General features: G+C 52.5%; 1 protein-coding gene across 2 annotated transcripts in view; it reads left to right on the forward strand.

Annotated features, from left to right (window-relative positions):
- The first annotated feature begins 352 nt into the window (after nt 1–352).
- LOC142245712 (uncharacterized) overlaps nt 353–16,179 on the forward strand; it is a 61,330-nt gene continuing 45,503 nt past the window's right edge. For both annotated transcript variants that reach the window (XM_075318655.1, XM_075318656.1), the window contains exons 1-2: nt 353–614; nt 15,414–15,682. In XM_075318655.1, the coding sequence (XP_075174770.1) occupies nt 592–614; nt 15,414–15,682 (292 nt within the window). In that variant the 5' untranslated portion in view covers nt 353–591. The remainder of the gene's footprint in view (nt 615–15,413; nt 15,683–16,179) is intronic.

Below are 16,179 nucleotides of genomic sequence, written 5' to 3' on the forward strand. Positions count from 1 at the left end.
GAATGGCGCAAAATAAAAAGGAAAACAGATAAAAGACCATGCCCAGAATGGCGCAAAATAAAAAGGGAGACACATAAAAGAGATAAAGCAAAGAAAAGACTGGAAAACAGATAGAAAAAGGGCAAAAGTAGAAATGAATCAGGGCCAAAATCTCATCTGGTCACAAGATCTGACCCCGACTCTGAGATCTGCCCGACCCCGACCCCCGACAATACCCCAATATACAGCGGCCGCGTCTCCTCGCCCCCTCTATACGGAAGAAACCTGCAGCCTAAAGTAAAAGTGAAAGTAGAAAACAACCAGAGAAGAGGAGGAGGAGGAGGAGGAGGAGGACCAGTGACTTCCAGGAAAAGACTGAGACACCATAGACCGAGAGACAGAGAAAGAGACAGAGAAAGAGACAGAGAAAGAGACAGAGAAAGAGACAGAGAAAGAGACAGAAAGAGACAGAGAAAGAGAGAGACAGAGACAGAGGGAGAGAGACGAAAACCCAGGAACAAAGAGGACTACGGCAAGAGAGAAAGAAAGAGAGAAAAGACAGGAACCAGACAGACAGTAAAAAAGGACGGAGCATCAACTAAGGAATAAGACATGAGCTACCGGTCTGGAGCAAGGTGAGTGCAAAGAGGGCAAAGTCTGCGGCTGACACTATATATATATATATATATAGTCACATATACACTACTTCTACAACAGCAGCAGCTCATGTGCCCCCAACACCAGCAGCTCATGTGCCCCCAACACCGGCAGCTCATGTGCCCCCCAACACCAGCAGCTCATGTGCTCCCCAACACCAGCAGCTCATGTGCTCCCCAACACCAGCAGCTCATGTGCCCCCCCGACACCAGCAGCTCATGTGCCCCCCCGACACCGGCAGCTCATGTGCCCCCCGACACCAGCAGCTCATGTGCCCCCCGACACCAGCAGCTCATGTGCCCCCGACACCAGCAGCTCATGTGCCCCCGACACCAGCAGCTCATGTGCCCCTGACACCAGCAGCTCATGTGCCCCCGACACCAGCAGCTCATGTGCCCCCGACACCAGCAGCTCATGTGCCCCCCGACACCGGCAGCTCATGTGCCCCCCGACACCAGCAGCTCATGTGCCCCCCGACACCAGCAGCTCATGTGCCCCCCGACACCAGCAGCTCATGTGCCCCCCAACACCAGCAGCTCATGTGCCCCCCAACACCAGCAGCTCATGTGCCCTCAACACCAGCAGCTCATGTGCCCCCGACACCAGCAGCTCATGTGCCCCCGACACCAGCAGCTCATGTGCCCCCGACACCAGCAGCTCATGTGCCCCAACACCAGCAGCTCATGTGCCCCCCGACACCAGCAGCTCATGTGCCCCCGACACCAGCAGCTCATGTGCCCCCCGACACCAGCAGCTCATGTGCCCCCAACTGTTACACATCGTGGCTCTCTTATTGCAAGGAATGAGGTGGTCCCCCATTCCTTGTCTGCCACGAGCCCTCCTGCTCAGCAGCGCCAAAGGTCTGGGAGACTGCAGGAGTTGCCTTCTCAGAGACACAGCAGAAGGGTGACACCTAGTGGTTCTCTCCTTGCAAGGAATGGAGCGGTCTCCCATCCCTTGCCTGCCACGAGCTCTCCTGCTCAGCATCACGGAGGCTCTGGGAGGTTGCGCAGTGTGCAAAGAATAGATGCTCATGGAAGCAGCAGGACTTCCCATGTCTCTGCACATTGTGAAACCGGGGATCCCGCCTTTATGACCCAGAGGCAGGAAGATGAGCATGTGCTCCACGTGACGTCTTCTGATTCGCTCACTGATATCACACGGCCCGATGACGAGGCTGGTGATGTGCTGAATCCTGACTGGCTGGGCCAGGACGTCACGAATCCTGATTGGGTCACGCCCGTCTCGCGCCCGCCCTTGGGTGGAGCTACACCTCCTTAAAAGCTCCCCCTGCCATCATGGCGGCGCGTGACCGTCCTTCTATGTTTGGATGTCTGGCAGCGTGCTGCCACGCCACTGCTCAGGCATTATTGTCTTTTGTGGGCTTTGCCCTTGCTGCTCAGGCAGCACCTGGTTTGCAGGTCTTGCCCCTGCCTTGCTGCTCCGGCAGTATCCTGTTTAGCAGGCTGTGTTCCTGTTCCAGGTGAGCTCCTTGAGTCTCTGTCGGACTCACTTGGTTTCTGAAGCACACGTGCGTGGGCACCTCTGTGCTACCCTCGTGCCATATTCCTGTGACTCCCGCTGGCACACGTGTGTAGGCACCTCTGTGCGTCCCCGTGCAACAGGTACACCGAGCCTTGAGATCCGTGCCATACAACCCTCACGGGTTAGGGCGGACCGGTGTACATAGATCGTCTGTGACGTTCCATACGATCACTAGCAGCAACCCTCTCACTCTTTCCTGACCATAGCAGCGGTCCCTTACACCGCACAGTGGACCTTGACCGGAGGAAGCTGTCCATTTCCCATCTTGGCACGCTTCCCCGGGTCCCCCTCGTAACACCCAACACCAGCAGCTCATGTGCCCCCGACACCAGCAGCTCATGTGCCCCCGACACCAGCAGCTCATGTGCCCCCGACACCAGCAGCTCATGTGCCCCCGACACCAGCAGCTCATGTGCCCCCGACACCAGCAGCTCATGTGCCCCCGACACCAGCAGCTCATGTGCCCCCGACACCAGCAGCTCATGTGCCCCCCGACACCAGCAGCTCATGTGCCCCCGACACCAGCAGCTCATGTGCCCCCCGACACCAGCAGCTGATGTGCCCCCCGACACCAGCAGCTGATGTGCCCCCCGACACCAGCAGCTGATGTGCCCCCCGACACCAGCAGCTGATGTGCCCCCCGACACCAGCAGCTGATGTGCCCCCCGACACCAGCAGCTGATGTGCCCCCCGACACCAGCAGCTGATGTGCCCCCCGACACCAGCAGCTGATGTGCCCCCCGACACCAGCAGCTGATGTGCCCCCCGACACCAGCAGCTGATGTGCCCCCCGACACCAGCAGCTGATGTGCCCCCCGACACCAGCAGCTGATGTGCCCCCCGACACCAGCAGCTGATGTGCCCCCCGACACCAGCAGCTCATGACATCTATGAAACCCTTTACTGGACAACCTCCTGCCACTGTTTTACTGTTGTTCTGTTGAGTTTTGCCAGCGTTCGCCCCCTTCCCCCTTGACATAAGCCATTGTGCATCAGGGTTAGTTTCGGGAAGTGACACTCTGGCCACTGTTCCTTGTTTCGCAGGATGGCTTCTTCAGGTGCTAGCTACGATCTCCCAGGATTGGTTAGTGGTACAGGTGTTATTATTTGGGAATTGTATGTATTTGAGGAATAAATGACGGGGTAATGCAGGGTCATTGACAGAATTTTTTTGTTATTATTTGTGCCCTATTTGGGGATTTTATATGGACAGTATATGGCGATTGTCACAAACCACCGGGGGGGTCACTCAGAAATCCCCCGCGCTGGCTACCAGTACGTCACAATCGGGGGGTAACAAGTGGGGGTCACCCCTCCTTTATACCTCCCGACCGACAGACAGAGCACGTGACGCGCTCTCTAGCGCCCCTCTTATAGTCAGGCCAATTATGGAATTGCCCGACAATAAGCAAGGAGGCCGCTATACTACTTATGCCGATTATTGAAGGGTCCCCGGTGAGAGTAGGGTATATATTTCCCCGACCTCCGCGGGCGGAATATATAAAATCCTCCCCAAATCTCACTGGCCTCCCCACAATAATCCTTGGCACAACTCGCTGCCACCAACCGCTTCACGGTAACTATTAGCCGAACACACAGACGTGGGATTCAAGATCGAGATAACAGAACAGCCCAAGATTAATTATATAATTTAATCAGCCTAAAGCACACTAGAAACTACAATATATACAATAGGGAATCTACAGAATATACATATGTCAGAGTACAGTTACAGATAAAGCATGGTTTACAAACAGGTATGCAATTCAATCAGTTACCTTGTGCGTCTGGCCACAGGGGGGCGCTGTAGACCAGGTTTCTAGGAACTCCCACAGATGTTTCCTGCACGTGACCCCCAGCGAAAGAACACTGGAAAATGGCCGAAGTAGGGTTATCAACCTGGGCAAATCCAGGTCCCCTCCTACCTTCGTGACCTCAGAGGGAGCACTGCTCCACCCCTGGCTGGAGTTATGGACAAAATCCACAACATGGAATATGGCCATAACTTTGCCTGGGAGCGTCGTAGGCGGACGCCGACGCTCTCATTGTGACAGCTATGAATTTAGCTACAGAACGAGAGGTTTCATGACTTGTCTACTAGTTCCACATTGGCTGATATCACGCCTGGGGTATTTCCCCAGGTCCTGCTCCCATAAAAAGGGTGTGCCAGCATCGTCCGCATGCGGAGACACCATTTTTATGGTTGCCATATTTATCGGAAATATGGCTTGCGAGATATGAACCATTTTTTACTGGAGTCGTTCTGTCTGGATACTTCCATAGCCTTGCTAACTAGATAGCAGCCCCTACTACAGGGTCACGGCAGGGAGTCATCCTGTGTCCATTGTTCCCACATCACCTCATTTCCATATCACAGGAGATGGCTGTTGGAGGTGTAAGTGGGATGTGACACCTTCCCAGATGGTGGACATTGAGAACAAGAAGGGAGGGGGCACTGCCATGGAGTGATGAGAGCGATTATGACTGGAAGTCATAATTCATCTTCATATCCCAGGGTTTGCCTCACACCTCCCCCCTTTTGAGGGCGCTAGGGGGCAGCACACTCCGGTGTTCCCCCGTGCGCCCGTCCGCGACCTCTCCTTGTCGGGACAGCCCGTCTGCGTTACCGTGGTCCCGGCCCCTTTTGTGGCGAATGGTGAAGTTGTATTGCTGGAGCGCAAGGCTCCATCGCAACAATCGCCCATTCGTCCCAGAGACGGTGTGCAACCAGCTGAGGGGATTGTGGTCCGTCTCCACGATGAAGTGGCGCCCGTATAGATAGGGTTGCAGACGCTGCAGGGCCCACACTATGGCCAGGCACTCCTTTTCCATCGTGGAATAGGCCACTTCCCGTGGTAACAGCTTCCTGCTCAGGTACAAGACTGGGTGCTCTTGGCTCGCAGAGTCCACCTGGCTGAGCACCGCACCGAGGCCGAAGTCACTGGCGTCGGTCTGTACTACAAACGGCCGCGTGAAGTCGGCTGCCTGTAGCACGGGCGGGCTGGACAGGGCGTCCTTTAGGGCCCGGAAGGCTGTCTCGCAGTCCATTGTCCAATCGACTGCAGAGGGCAGCTTCTTCTTGGTGAGGTCCGTCAAGGGCTTTGCCAGGCTACTATAGCATGGAACAAACCTCCTATAGTACCCAGCGGTCCCCAAGAAGGACATCACCTGCTTCTTGGTCCTGGGGGTGGGCCAGGATGCGATGGCTTCCACTTTCTCAGGCTCGGGCTTCAGTGTTCTCCCGCCTACCCGGTGACCGAGGTACTGGACCTCGCTCATGGCCAGCTGACACTTTCCCGGCTTGATGGTCAAACCTGCCTGGTGGATCCGCCTGAGCACCTGTGCTAGATGCTCTAGGTGATCTTCCCAGGTGGGACTGAAGACGGCAATGTCATCCAGGTACGCGGCCGCGTACCCTTCAAGTCCCTTGAGCAGGGTGTTGACCATCCGCTGGAAAGTGGCAGGGGCATTCCTCATCCCGAATGGCATCACCGTGGACTCGTACAGTCCAAATGGGGTAATAAAGGCAGAGCGTTCCCTGGCCTTGCGAGTCAGGGGGATCTGCCAATATCCCCGGCTCAGATCCATGATGGTCAGGTACTGAGCCTCGGCCAACTGATCGAGCAGGTCATCGATGCGTGGCATTGGGTACGCATCGGCGACCGTGACAGCATTGAGCCCCCTGTAGTCCACGCAGAACCGAGTGGTTCGGTCCTTCTTAGGGACGAGGACTACAGGCGAGGCCCAAGCGCTGTTGGATGCCTGGATCACCCCCAGCTTCAGCATCTCGTCAATCTCCTGGCGCATGTGTTGCTGCACCTCCAGGGAGACCCGATATGCTGAACGCCGGATCGGGGGATGATCCCCAGTGTCCACGTGATGGACAGCCAAGTTAGTCCTTCCGGGCTGGTTGGTAAACAACCCCCGGAAGGGGTGTAGGGTGGCCCACAGCTGGGACCGTTGGTCCTCCAAGAGCTGGTGGCCAACCTCCACATCCTCAATGGATCCGCCTGCCCTAACCTGGGCTAGCATATCCAAGAGGGTCTCCGCTTCTCCCTCCTCGGGCAGGTTGCACACGGGGAGCGCACATGCCTCCCGCTCATGATGTGCCTTCATCATGTTCACATGGAAGGGCTTCCGCCTTCCACGGGCAGGGTCCAGGGTGACCAGGTACGTCACAGGGTTGAGCTGCTGGTACACGAGGTATGGGCCTTCCCAGGCTGCCTGAAGCTTGTCCTGTGGTACGGGGACCAGTACCCACACCTTTTGACCCACTTGGTAGGTCCTCTCACAAGCGTTCTGGTCGTACCAACGCTTCTGATCGGCCTGGGCTTGAGCCATATTGTCGTGTACCAGTTGCGTCAAGGCCTGCATTTTGTCCCGGAAGCGCATGACATACTCGATAACCGACACTCCAGGGGTGGCCAAATCCCCTTCCCAAGCCTCTTTCACCAGAGCCAGGGGGCCCCGCACACGTCGCCCGTACAGGAGCTCAAACGGTGAGAATCCTGTTGAGGCCTGTGGAACCTCCCGGTAAGCAAATAACAGGTGTGGGAGATACCGCTCCCAGTCACGCCCATGGGAGTCGACCAACATCTTAAGCATCTGCTTTAAGGTGCCATTAAACCGCTCGCACAGGCCATTAGTCTGTGGATGGTACGGGCTGGCCACCAGATGTCGCACCTGGACTTGCTTACAGAGGGCCTCCATCAGCTGGGACATGAATTGGGTCCCCCGGTCAGTGAGCATTTCCTGGGGAAAACCCACTCGGGAGAAAATCTCCAGCAATGCGGTGGCCACCTTGTCAGCCCGAATGGACGACAAGGCCACTGCTTCTGGGTACCGGGTGGCATAGTCCACTACCGTCAGTATGAAGCGTTTCCCGGAGCTGCTGGGGATGGCCAGCGGGCCGACCAGATCCACAGCCACCCTCCTGAAAGGCTCATCGATGATGGGCAGAGATACCAGTGGGGCTTTGGGGCGTGGCCCCGCCTTCCCCACTCTCTGACAGGTTTCACACGAACGGCAGTAGGCAGCCACATCGGCCCCCATTTTTGGCCAGTAGAAATGCTGGTTTAACCTGGCCTTGGTCTTAGCGATCCCCTAGGTGTCCGGCCATCGGAATCTCATGTGCGATCCGCAACAACTCCGTCCGGAACGGATAGGGTACCACCAACTGTCGGTCCCTGGGCCACGCCTCCGGTGAACCCTGCTGGACCGTGGCCCGGTACAGCCGTCCTTGGTCCCAGACCACTCGCTCCGGGTCCGAGTCCGAGGGAGGCTGTGCCGCCTGCTCCTTAAGAGCTTTCAGGCTGTCGTCAGCTTCTAACGCTGCCTGAAACCCCTGACTAGATGTGGCCAGAATCGACGAGACTGTCACATCTTCGGTCAGTACCCCGGGACCTGTGTCCTGGCCTCCACCTGACTCGGCTGCCACTTGGTCAGAAGGGGAAGAGCTATCGGACCTCCGGGAGGCCCCTTGGCTTCCAGCACTCCCACTGCGGGTGACAGCGGCCACAGCCGCTGCGACCGTGGGTCGTGCCTGCTCCTCCTCCGTTCCTGACCAAGTCGCCGGTTCAGGCAGACCGACCTGGCTTCCTGACACCCCGGTTGTGGGGGAACCATGCACCGAGATCTTACCTGGGAGCACTTCCGCTCCTGGACCGGCCCCAATCTCACCTGCCTGTTCCCCTCCTGCAGCAACAGAACCCCGCTGTGAAATCTCTGGGGACCCCACATTTGCTGTGGTAGCCCCCACCCCACACACTGGTCCTCCCCCTGCAGCACCCTGCTCTCTGCTTATCCCTGCAGAGGGCAACAGATCCCAGCTCACAGGCTGATTACTTGTAGAGGCATTGTCACACCTTTCTCTGACCCCCTCCCCTGTCACAGCTGCAGCTGTGTGTGTGTCTATGGTGTCTGTGCAAGCAGAAATATCAGAGTTCACTCCCCCCTCTCTCACATCATTCATAGATAACACATTAACATTGTCAGGAGTCATGTCCGTACTGGCTGAAGGTTCAGCCCTTGGTGGGGGCCCAAACTGGGAGGTTATCTGCCCCAAATCTGTCCCAAGTAGCACGTTTGCGGGGATCCAATCAGTTACCCCCACCTCCCTCACCCCTCGCCCTGCGCCCCAGTCCACATAAATGTCAGTAACAGGCAGCGCCGGGTCAATGCCTCCAATCCCGGAGACAGCGAGGGTTTTTCCCGGGATCAAGTCTTGGGGGGACACCATGTCAGGCCGCACCAGAGTCACCTCCGAGGCGCTGTCTCGCAGTCCTATGGTCACAGACCGGCCGACGGTGACAGGTTGGAAGCTGTCCAGGGACCTACCACCACCCCCACCCACACAATACACCTTGGGCGGCCCTTGGGACGGGGACGGGGCCTTGGGACGCTGAGGGCACATGGCCTTGAAGTGTCCAGGTAGGTTGCACTGGTGGCACTGTCTTGGTTCTGCCACGGGCCTGGAGAGGGGAGTTGAGGGGGACACCCCCTGCAGTCTAGGGGCAGGTGGGGCAGTCGCAGAGTTCATCTTACCCCCTCTCCAGGTGCTGCTGGTGGCTGCTCTCCTGGCCTCAGGAGCCCGATTGTTGGTGTAGTCATCGGCCAGGGCAGCTGTAGCCGTGGACCCCTTTGGCTTCTGGTCTCGGATGAACTGGCGGAGATCCTCAGGGCAGTTCCACAAGAGTTGCTCCGTGATGAACAAGTCCAGGATCTCCGGTCCGGTGGAAAGCTGCAGGCCTTGGGTCCAGTGGTCGGCAGCTCGGGCAAGTGCCCGCCGGTGGTCAGCCCAGGAGTCCTTTGGTCCCTTTTGCAGGGTCCGGAACTTCTTGCGGTAGGACTCTGGAGTGAGGTTGTACTGTTGGATCAGGGCCCGCTTGATGGTGTCGTAGCCCTGATCTGCCTCAGCAGGCAAGTCCCCAAGGATATCCAGGGCCTTACCCCTTAGACGGGGGGTCAGGTATTTGGCCCACTGATCCTTGTCCAGATGGTGCTGCAAGCACGTCCGTTCAAAAGCAGTCAGGAAAGAGTCCAAGTCTCCATCCTTCTCCAGCACTGGGAAGTCCTCAACACGGACCTTTGGAAGTTTGGTGTTTTGAAGGTCACATGTGGCTGATGAGGGCCGGAGCTGAGCTAGCTGCAGCTGGTAGTCACGGTCTGCCTGTCGCTCTCGCTCTTCACGCGCTGCCTGCCGCTCCGCAGCCTCACGCGCTGCTTGCCGTTCCGCAGCCTCAGCGTCACGCGCTGCTTGCCGCTCCGCAGCCTCAGCGTCACGCGCTGCCTGTCGCCCACGCTCGGCCATGAGTATCTCGTAGGTATCCCGGTCTCCAGCCATAAGCCTGGCCAAGGCAGCTTGAAGGAGGGCCTCTGCACCTCTCAGGCCGGAGGGATCGGCAAGTGGTGATCTGCGGCACGCTGCAGAGCCAGGTGATTCACTGTCCATTTCAGAGCGGAGGGCTGGCATCTGGCTCGTTGAGGACCCTTGGGCGAGCTCCTCCTCATTTTGTCCAGCAGTGCCAGGTTGTGCGATGTCCTCTGCAGAGCTGTTCTCTGGCGTCTGGCTCCTGGAGGACTCGTGGACAACCTCCTCATCGTCTCTGGCCTTAGCATCGGCCATTCCTTTGGCTTTGCTCCTGGTGCCATCAGCCATTCTTGCAGACTTTTGGTCACTGACACAGAACTGACACCTGATGCCTCCACACACCTTACAGTATCTGCACTCTGACACTCTAGTGTTGAGCTAGTCTGAAGACCCCAGCAGCCACAGCTGCTGCAGGCAGTCTTTAGTGTCTGGGAGTATGGGTCTCACACTCACACACACTATTATCTCGATCCCACCGCTATGCCACCAATATGTCACAAACCACCGGGGGGGTCACTCAGAAATCCCCCGCGCTGGCTACCAGTACGTCACAATCGGGGGGTAACAAGTGGGGGTCACCCCTCCTTTATACCTCCCGACCGACAGACAGAGCACGTGACGCGCTCTCTAGCGCCCCTCTTATAGTCAGGCCAATTATGGAATTGCCCGACAATAAGCAAGGAGGCCGCTATACTACTTATGCCGATTATTGAAGGGTCCCCGGTGAGAGTAGGGTATATATTCCCCCGACCTCCGCGGGCGGAATATATAAAACCTCCCCGAATCTCACTGGCCTCCCCACAATAATCCTTGGCACAACTCGCTGCCACCAACCGCTTCACGGTAACTATTAGCCGAACACACAGACGTGGGATTCAAGATCGAGATAACAGAACAGCCCAAGATTAATTATATAATTTAATCAGCCTAAAGCACACTAGAAACTACAATATATACAATAGGGAATCTACAGAATATACATATGTCAGAGTACAGTTACAGATAAAGCATGGTTTACAAACAGGTATGCAATTCAATCAGTTACCTTGTGCGTCTGGCCACAGGGGGGCGCTGTAGACCAGGTTTCCAGGAACTCCCACAGATGTTTCCTACACGTGACCCCCAGCGAAAGAACACTGGAAAATGGCCGAAGTAGGGTTATCAACCTGGGCAAATCCAGGTCCCCTCCTACCTTCGTGACCTCAGAGGGAGCACTGCTCCACCCCTGGCTGGAGTTATGGACAAAATCCACAACATGGAATATGGCCATAACTTTGCCTGGGAGCGTCGTAGGCGGACGCCGACGCTCTCTTTGTGACAGCTATGAATTTAGCTACAGAACGAGAGGTTTCATGACTTGTCTACTAGTTCCACATTGGCTGATATCACGCCTGGGGTATTTCCCCAGGTCCTGCTCCCATAAAAAGGGTGTGCCAGCATCGACCGCATGCGGAGACACCATTTTTATGGTTGCCATATTTATCGGAAATATGGCTTGCGAGATATGAACCATTTTTTACTGGAGTCGTTCTGTCTGGATACTTCCATAGCCTTGCTAACTAGATAGCAGCCCCTACTACAGGGTCACGGCAGGGAGTCATCCTGTGTCCATTGTTCCCACATCACCTCATTTCCATATCACAGGAGATGGCTGTTGGAGGTGTAAGTGGGATGTGACACCTTCCCAGATGGTGGACATTGAGAACAAGAAGGGAGGGGGCACTGCCATGGAGTGATGAGAGCGATTATGACTGGAAGTCATAATTCATCTTCATATCCCAGGGTTTGCCTCACTGCGATATTACTTTACCATTTTATATTTCTATTATTTAAAAACTTTCCAAAACAAGGAACACAAAGGGAACCCAGTGCTGTTCTGGGAAACGGCAAAAGCGGTCTTGAGGGGTCGCCTGATTGGATATGCGGCCATGATCAAAAGGAAGACCAATGAGAATTATAATGCCCAGAGTGAAGCAGTGCGGGTAGCATACACAAAGTATTTGGCAAATAGATCTCCCACGACAAAAGACAGATGGCTGGAGGCGAAAAGGGGGTTCGATGAATGGGCCAAAAAAAAGCATCAACTATTTTGGTCGCACAGGGAAGCAGAGCTACATAGATTTGGCAACAAGGCGGGGAGGATGCTGGCAAATTTGGCAAGGGGTAGCAGGAAAATGACAGTGATTTCCAAACTAAAAAGAAAGGGGGGGGGGTGACCACAGATCCTAAGGAAATTAATAAATTGCTGGGACATTTTTATAGAAAACTATATGGGCCAGGAAACAATGACATGACTGACGAGGCAGAGTGGTTAAGACACGCGCACTTGCCTAGCGTAACAGAGGAAGATCTTAGTGACCTAAATGCAGATATCACAGTTGAGGAGGTGACTAGAACAATCGGGGAGCTTAACACCAACAAGGCACCAGGCCCCGACGCTTTATAACAGCGAGTTTTATAAGGCTATGAGAGATCTGATCTCGCCGGATTTAACTGCGGTGTTTAATGCATTTTTGGAAGGAGAGGAAATTCCTAAAAATTCAAACGTAGCATATATCAAATTACTCCCTAAGGGAACTAAAGACCTGGATGATCCCTCTAGCTATAGACCCATATCACTTATAAACCAGGATTTAAAAATAATATCTAAGATTATGGCTAATAGATTGGCCATGATTCTTCCAAGGATCATTACAGAGCACCAGGTAGGGTTTATTAAAGGGAGAAATGCTGTCACTAATATCCGGAAGACAATACTAGTGGTGGATGCGGTGAGATTGGAACAGATAGAGAGGGGGGCAAGACCCGCTCTAGTTACACTCGACGCAGAAAAAGCGTTTGACAATGTAAATTGGAGCTGGCTGGACAAAGTACTAGAGGCCACAGGGATTGTAGGCAAAATGAGGCTTTACATTAGGAATCTTTACGCTAACTCGGGAGCTAGGGTACACACTCCAGGTTTTTTATCAGACGTGTTCCCTTTGATGAAGGGAACAAGACAAGGCTGCCCGCTATCTCCCCTTTTATTCGACTTGGCCATTGAACCATTGTCAAGAATATTGCAGGGCCCGAATAGTTTTAAAGGGATTAAGGTAAGGGGAACTGAAATAAAGACAGCGCTTTTTGCCGATGATGTCATACTATATATGGGGGACCCTAACGTGGATTTGCCACAGACTCTAGCCCTAATTGAAAAATTTGGATTAGTCTCAGGATTCAAATTGAATAAAAAAAAGTGTGAGATCCTGTTCCTAAAAGGGGGGAATGTAAGGGATGGTTGTATATGTGGCATTCCTATAGCACAGACATCACTTAAATACCTGGGAATTATTATAGGAAGAACGGTGGAATCAATTTACGAGATGAATTATGGCCCGCTAATTAGGAAAATTATAGCACAACTAAAGGGATGGAAGGGTCTGCCTCTACCACTACTGGCAAGGTGCCACCTGATAAAAATGATGAGCTTTCCTAGACTGTTGTACCCATTCCAGACGATCCCGATATTGCTAAAACTGACGGACGTAAATAGGCTCAACTCAGCGTATGCGGATTTTATATGGAGGGGAAGGAAACCTAGAATAAAGTTACGATCACTGATGAAGTCAACGGATGAAGGAGGTCTCAGTTTCCCGGATGTTCGGGGTTACAACCTGGTGTGTATAATGAGACATGTGTTTGATTGGATGAGAGGAACGAGCAGGCACTCAGACTATGACATGGAAGTCAAGTATGCATCACCGTGGGATTTGGCGTCCATTTTACACTCCCCATTGTCCAGGGCAGATGGGCACATAAGGAACTCAATCTTATTCCGAGACACTATGCTAACATGGAAACTGGTAAGAAAGAAATTGGGACGTATCTAAGTACTTAAATCCCTGGGCATCTCCGAACTTTCCCATGGGACGGGAAAATAAGCTATTTACTAGATGGAAAGAGAAGGGCGTCGAGAGAATGAAGGATGTCATGAATGTGGAGGAGAGAAGGTGGCTGACAGGACGGGAAGTGCTTGACAAGTATGACCTTAATAGCTCACATATCATCCAATATGAACAACTGAAGCATGGAGTATTTGTAGATTTGGGGGAGCTTGGAAAGGAATTGAATAAGAGTTTGATTGATGAGCTTATGGAAAGTGATGTAGCAAGTGTAAATGTTTCCCAAATTTACTGAACATTTCGGGGAATGCTTATATCTGGGGAGGATAGCCGTACTCTAACAGCGTGGGGGAAACAATTGAAAGGGCAGGAAGTTGTAGGGGATATATTGAAGGGATGGGTACAGATGCGGAAACATGTTACCAATGAGAGATGGAGAGACACCCAATTTAGAATTTTACACAGGGCTATTATGGGCTTCAACATTCCGGGAAGAGATATGCGGTGTCCTAAATGTCAAAGAGAAAAAAACAGATATGCTACATGGACTATGGGAGTGTAAGGAAATTCACAAGTTTTGGAATCAAGTTAGATTATTTGTCCAGGCAACATGGGGAATTTCTGGAAATCTAGAGCTAATGGTGTGGATTTTTCCTTCCTTTGAGGGAGGAGTAAGAGGGGGATCGGACATGCCGGGAAAGAAGAAATATACAATAGTACATGACATAGCCATGATAGCCAAACGGTCCATCTTAAAGCATTGGATACAAAGGGAGGGACCATCCATAAAAGAGGTCATCGGGGAATTACATGATTTATTAAGGCTGGAGAAAGTGGAAGCGGAAAGGGACAAAGACAGGTTGACACCCAAGTTCTTTGGGAAATGGAGAAACTTCATTGAAAGTCAATTTACTCAGGGAGAAATAGATAATCTGATGACATCTTTTATACAATTGGAATGGTACCTTCTGAATGACAGCCAGGACAACCTGGGTAAATTGAAAATCACGTAGGTGTGGGTTCCGGAGGGAAGGGGAGACGAGACGCTAAGGTAGCAGCAAGACGTGCCAGAAAATTTGGAAGCATTCGGGGTTGGCACAGGGGCTTAATGATTCTAATTGACTTGTATCGCGTCTGTTATTTCTTAGTACTTTTGCCTTGGTTTAATAGAGACCATATCAATCAGATAAACAGTTTAAAATATCAAGTTGGGGCATCGCACCCTATTATGTCACATATTGTCAGACAAAAGTTTTTCCTTGTGTAACCATGAATATCTTGTTATGTTTATAAAAAATTGGAAAATCAATAAAAAGTTTTTGAAAAAAAAAAAAAAAACTTTCCAAAATGGCAATCAGTAGGGTGAGGTTTACTTTGTTGTCCTAGACTCCATTTTCTAAAGAATGGCCCAGTTTAGCTCTCACCGGTCATAAACCATTTCCAAAATACTTGACACACTATGAAGCAGAGGAGAAAATGGTACAAAAATCCCCCCCCCCCCCCAAAGTAAGAAGGTAGTAATTAGGATCTGTCGTGTGAGAGCAACTTTCCTCCATCTGGAATCATGGTCTTGGCTTTCTTCGAAAAAATGTTCTCCAATGAAGACCATAATATCCAACCCCCTCCTCTCCCGCTTACGGTGACCCCTCTTAGTGATATGAAGACCCGGCTGTAATTATAGGTACAGGAGACATGATACAGTCAGCAGACCACTATATACACAACACACAAGGATGTCCACAGTGTGATGGCAGATGACCTGGAGGGTCCAGAACATTTACCCAATAATGATGAGGAATGTCCCAGTACAGCCGGAGTTGAATGCTCTTTCCTGACACCATTAAGATCATATTAAGTGTGTGCAGACCATAATATCCAACCTCCCCTCCCTCCCTGCTTATGGTGACCCCTCTTAGTGATATGAAGACCACAAATCACGTGCTGCTTTCATTCTGGTCACACCTTCACTGTTTCTCTTGTAGTAACAGGATTGTCGTGGGGATCAGTTCCAGATCTTCAGAGCGAGACTTAAAATGGTTAATGGATTTCATAGAATGGACATTCCGGGATCACATGTCCGAGGTGAAGCATCTGCCAATCTCCAACTACAATAGGACAGAGTGGGAGAAAAATGTGAGGACATGCTCAGCCGTGATCCTGTATCACACCAAACACCAGGGACGGCTCAATATGACGGATGTGGATGGAGCGTTATATGATGATGAACTAAAAATGCTCTCAGAAACCCCAGGTAAGGATGACGTATGCTTCATTATTACATGGGGGCCTCGCGTAGCGCTCTGTCTAATCAGGACTCATATGTTAATGAACCTCTGTGACTTTTGATATTTTATGAAATCTTGGTCACCAGTGAAATGATTTCTTAGAGGCTTTGATGTCTCATTTCAGACACTGACTGCTTGGTCTTGGGATTTAATTCTAAAAAGGTCTTTCATGTGAAATCGAAGTCTTACGTTTTCAGTATTGGTCACGCTTGCTCAGGCTTCGTTTCCACCAGGCAGTACTGGACTCCTTGTCCAGTCTGAATTTCCTTGGTCAGTATAGGTCATTCTTGTTCGGCCATGGTCTCCACCAGGCAGTAATGGTGTTCTTGTCATGTCTGATTTTCCCTGATCAGTGTTGGTCATGCTTGGTCTCCACCAGACAGTAATGGTCTTCTTGTCCAGTCTGATTTTCCCTGGTCAGTATTGGTCATGCTTGTTCAGGCTTGAACTCCACCAGGCAGTA

The sequence above is a fragment of the Anomaloglossus baeobatrachus genome, chromosome 7, assembly GCF_048569485.1.
Source record: "Anomaloglossus baeobatrachus isolate aAnoBae1 chromosome 7, aAnoBae1.hap1, whole genome shotgun sequence".
Taxonomy (NCBI): domain Eukaryota; kingdom Metazoa; phylum Chordata; class Amphibia; order Anura; family Aromobatidae; genus Anomaloglossus; species Anomaloglossus baeobatrachus.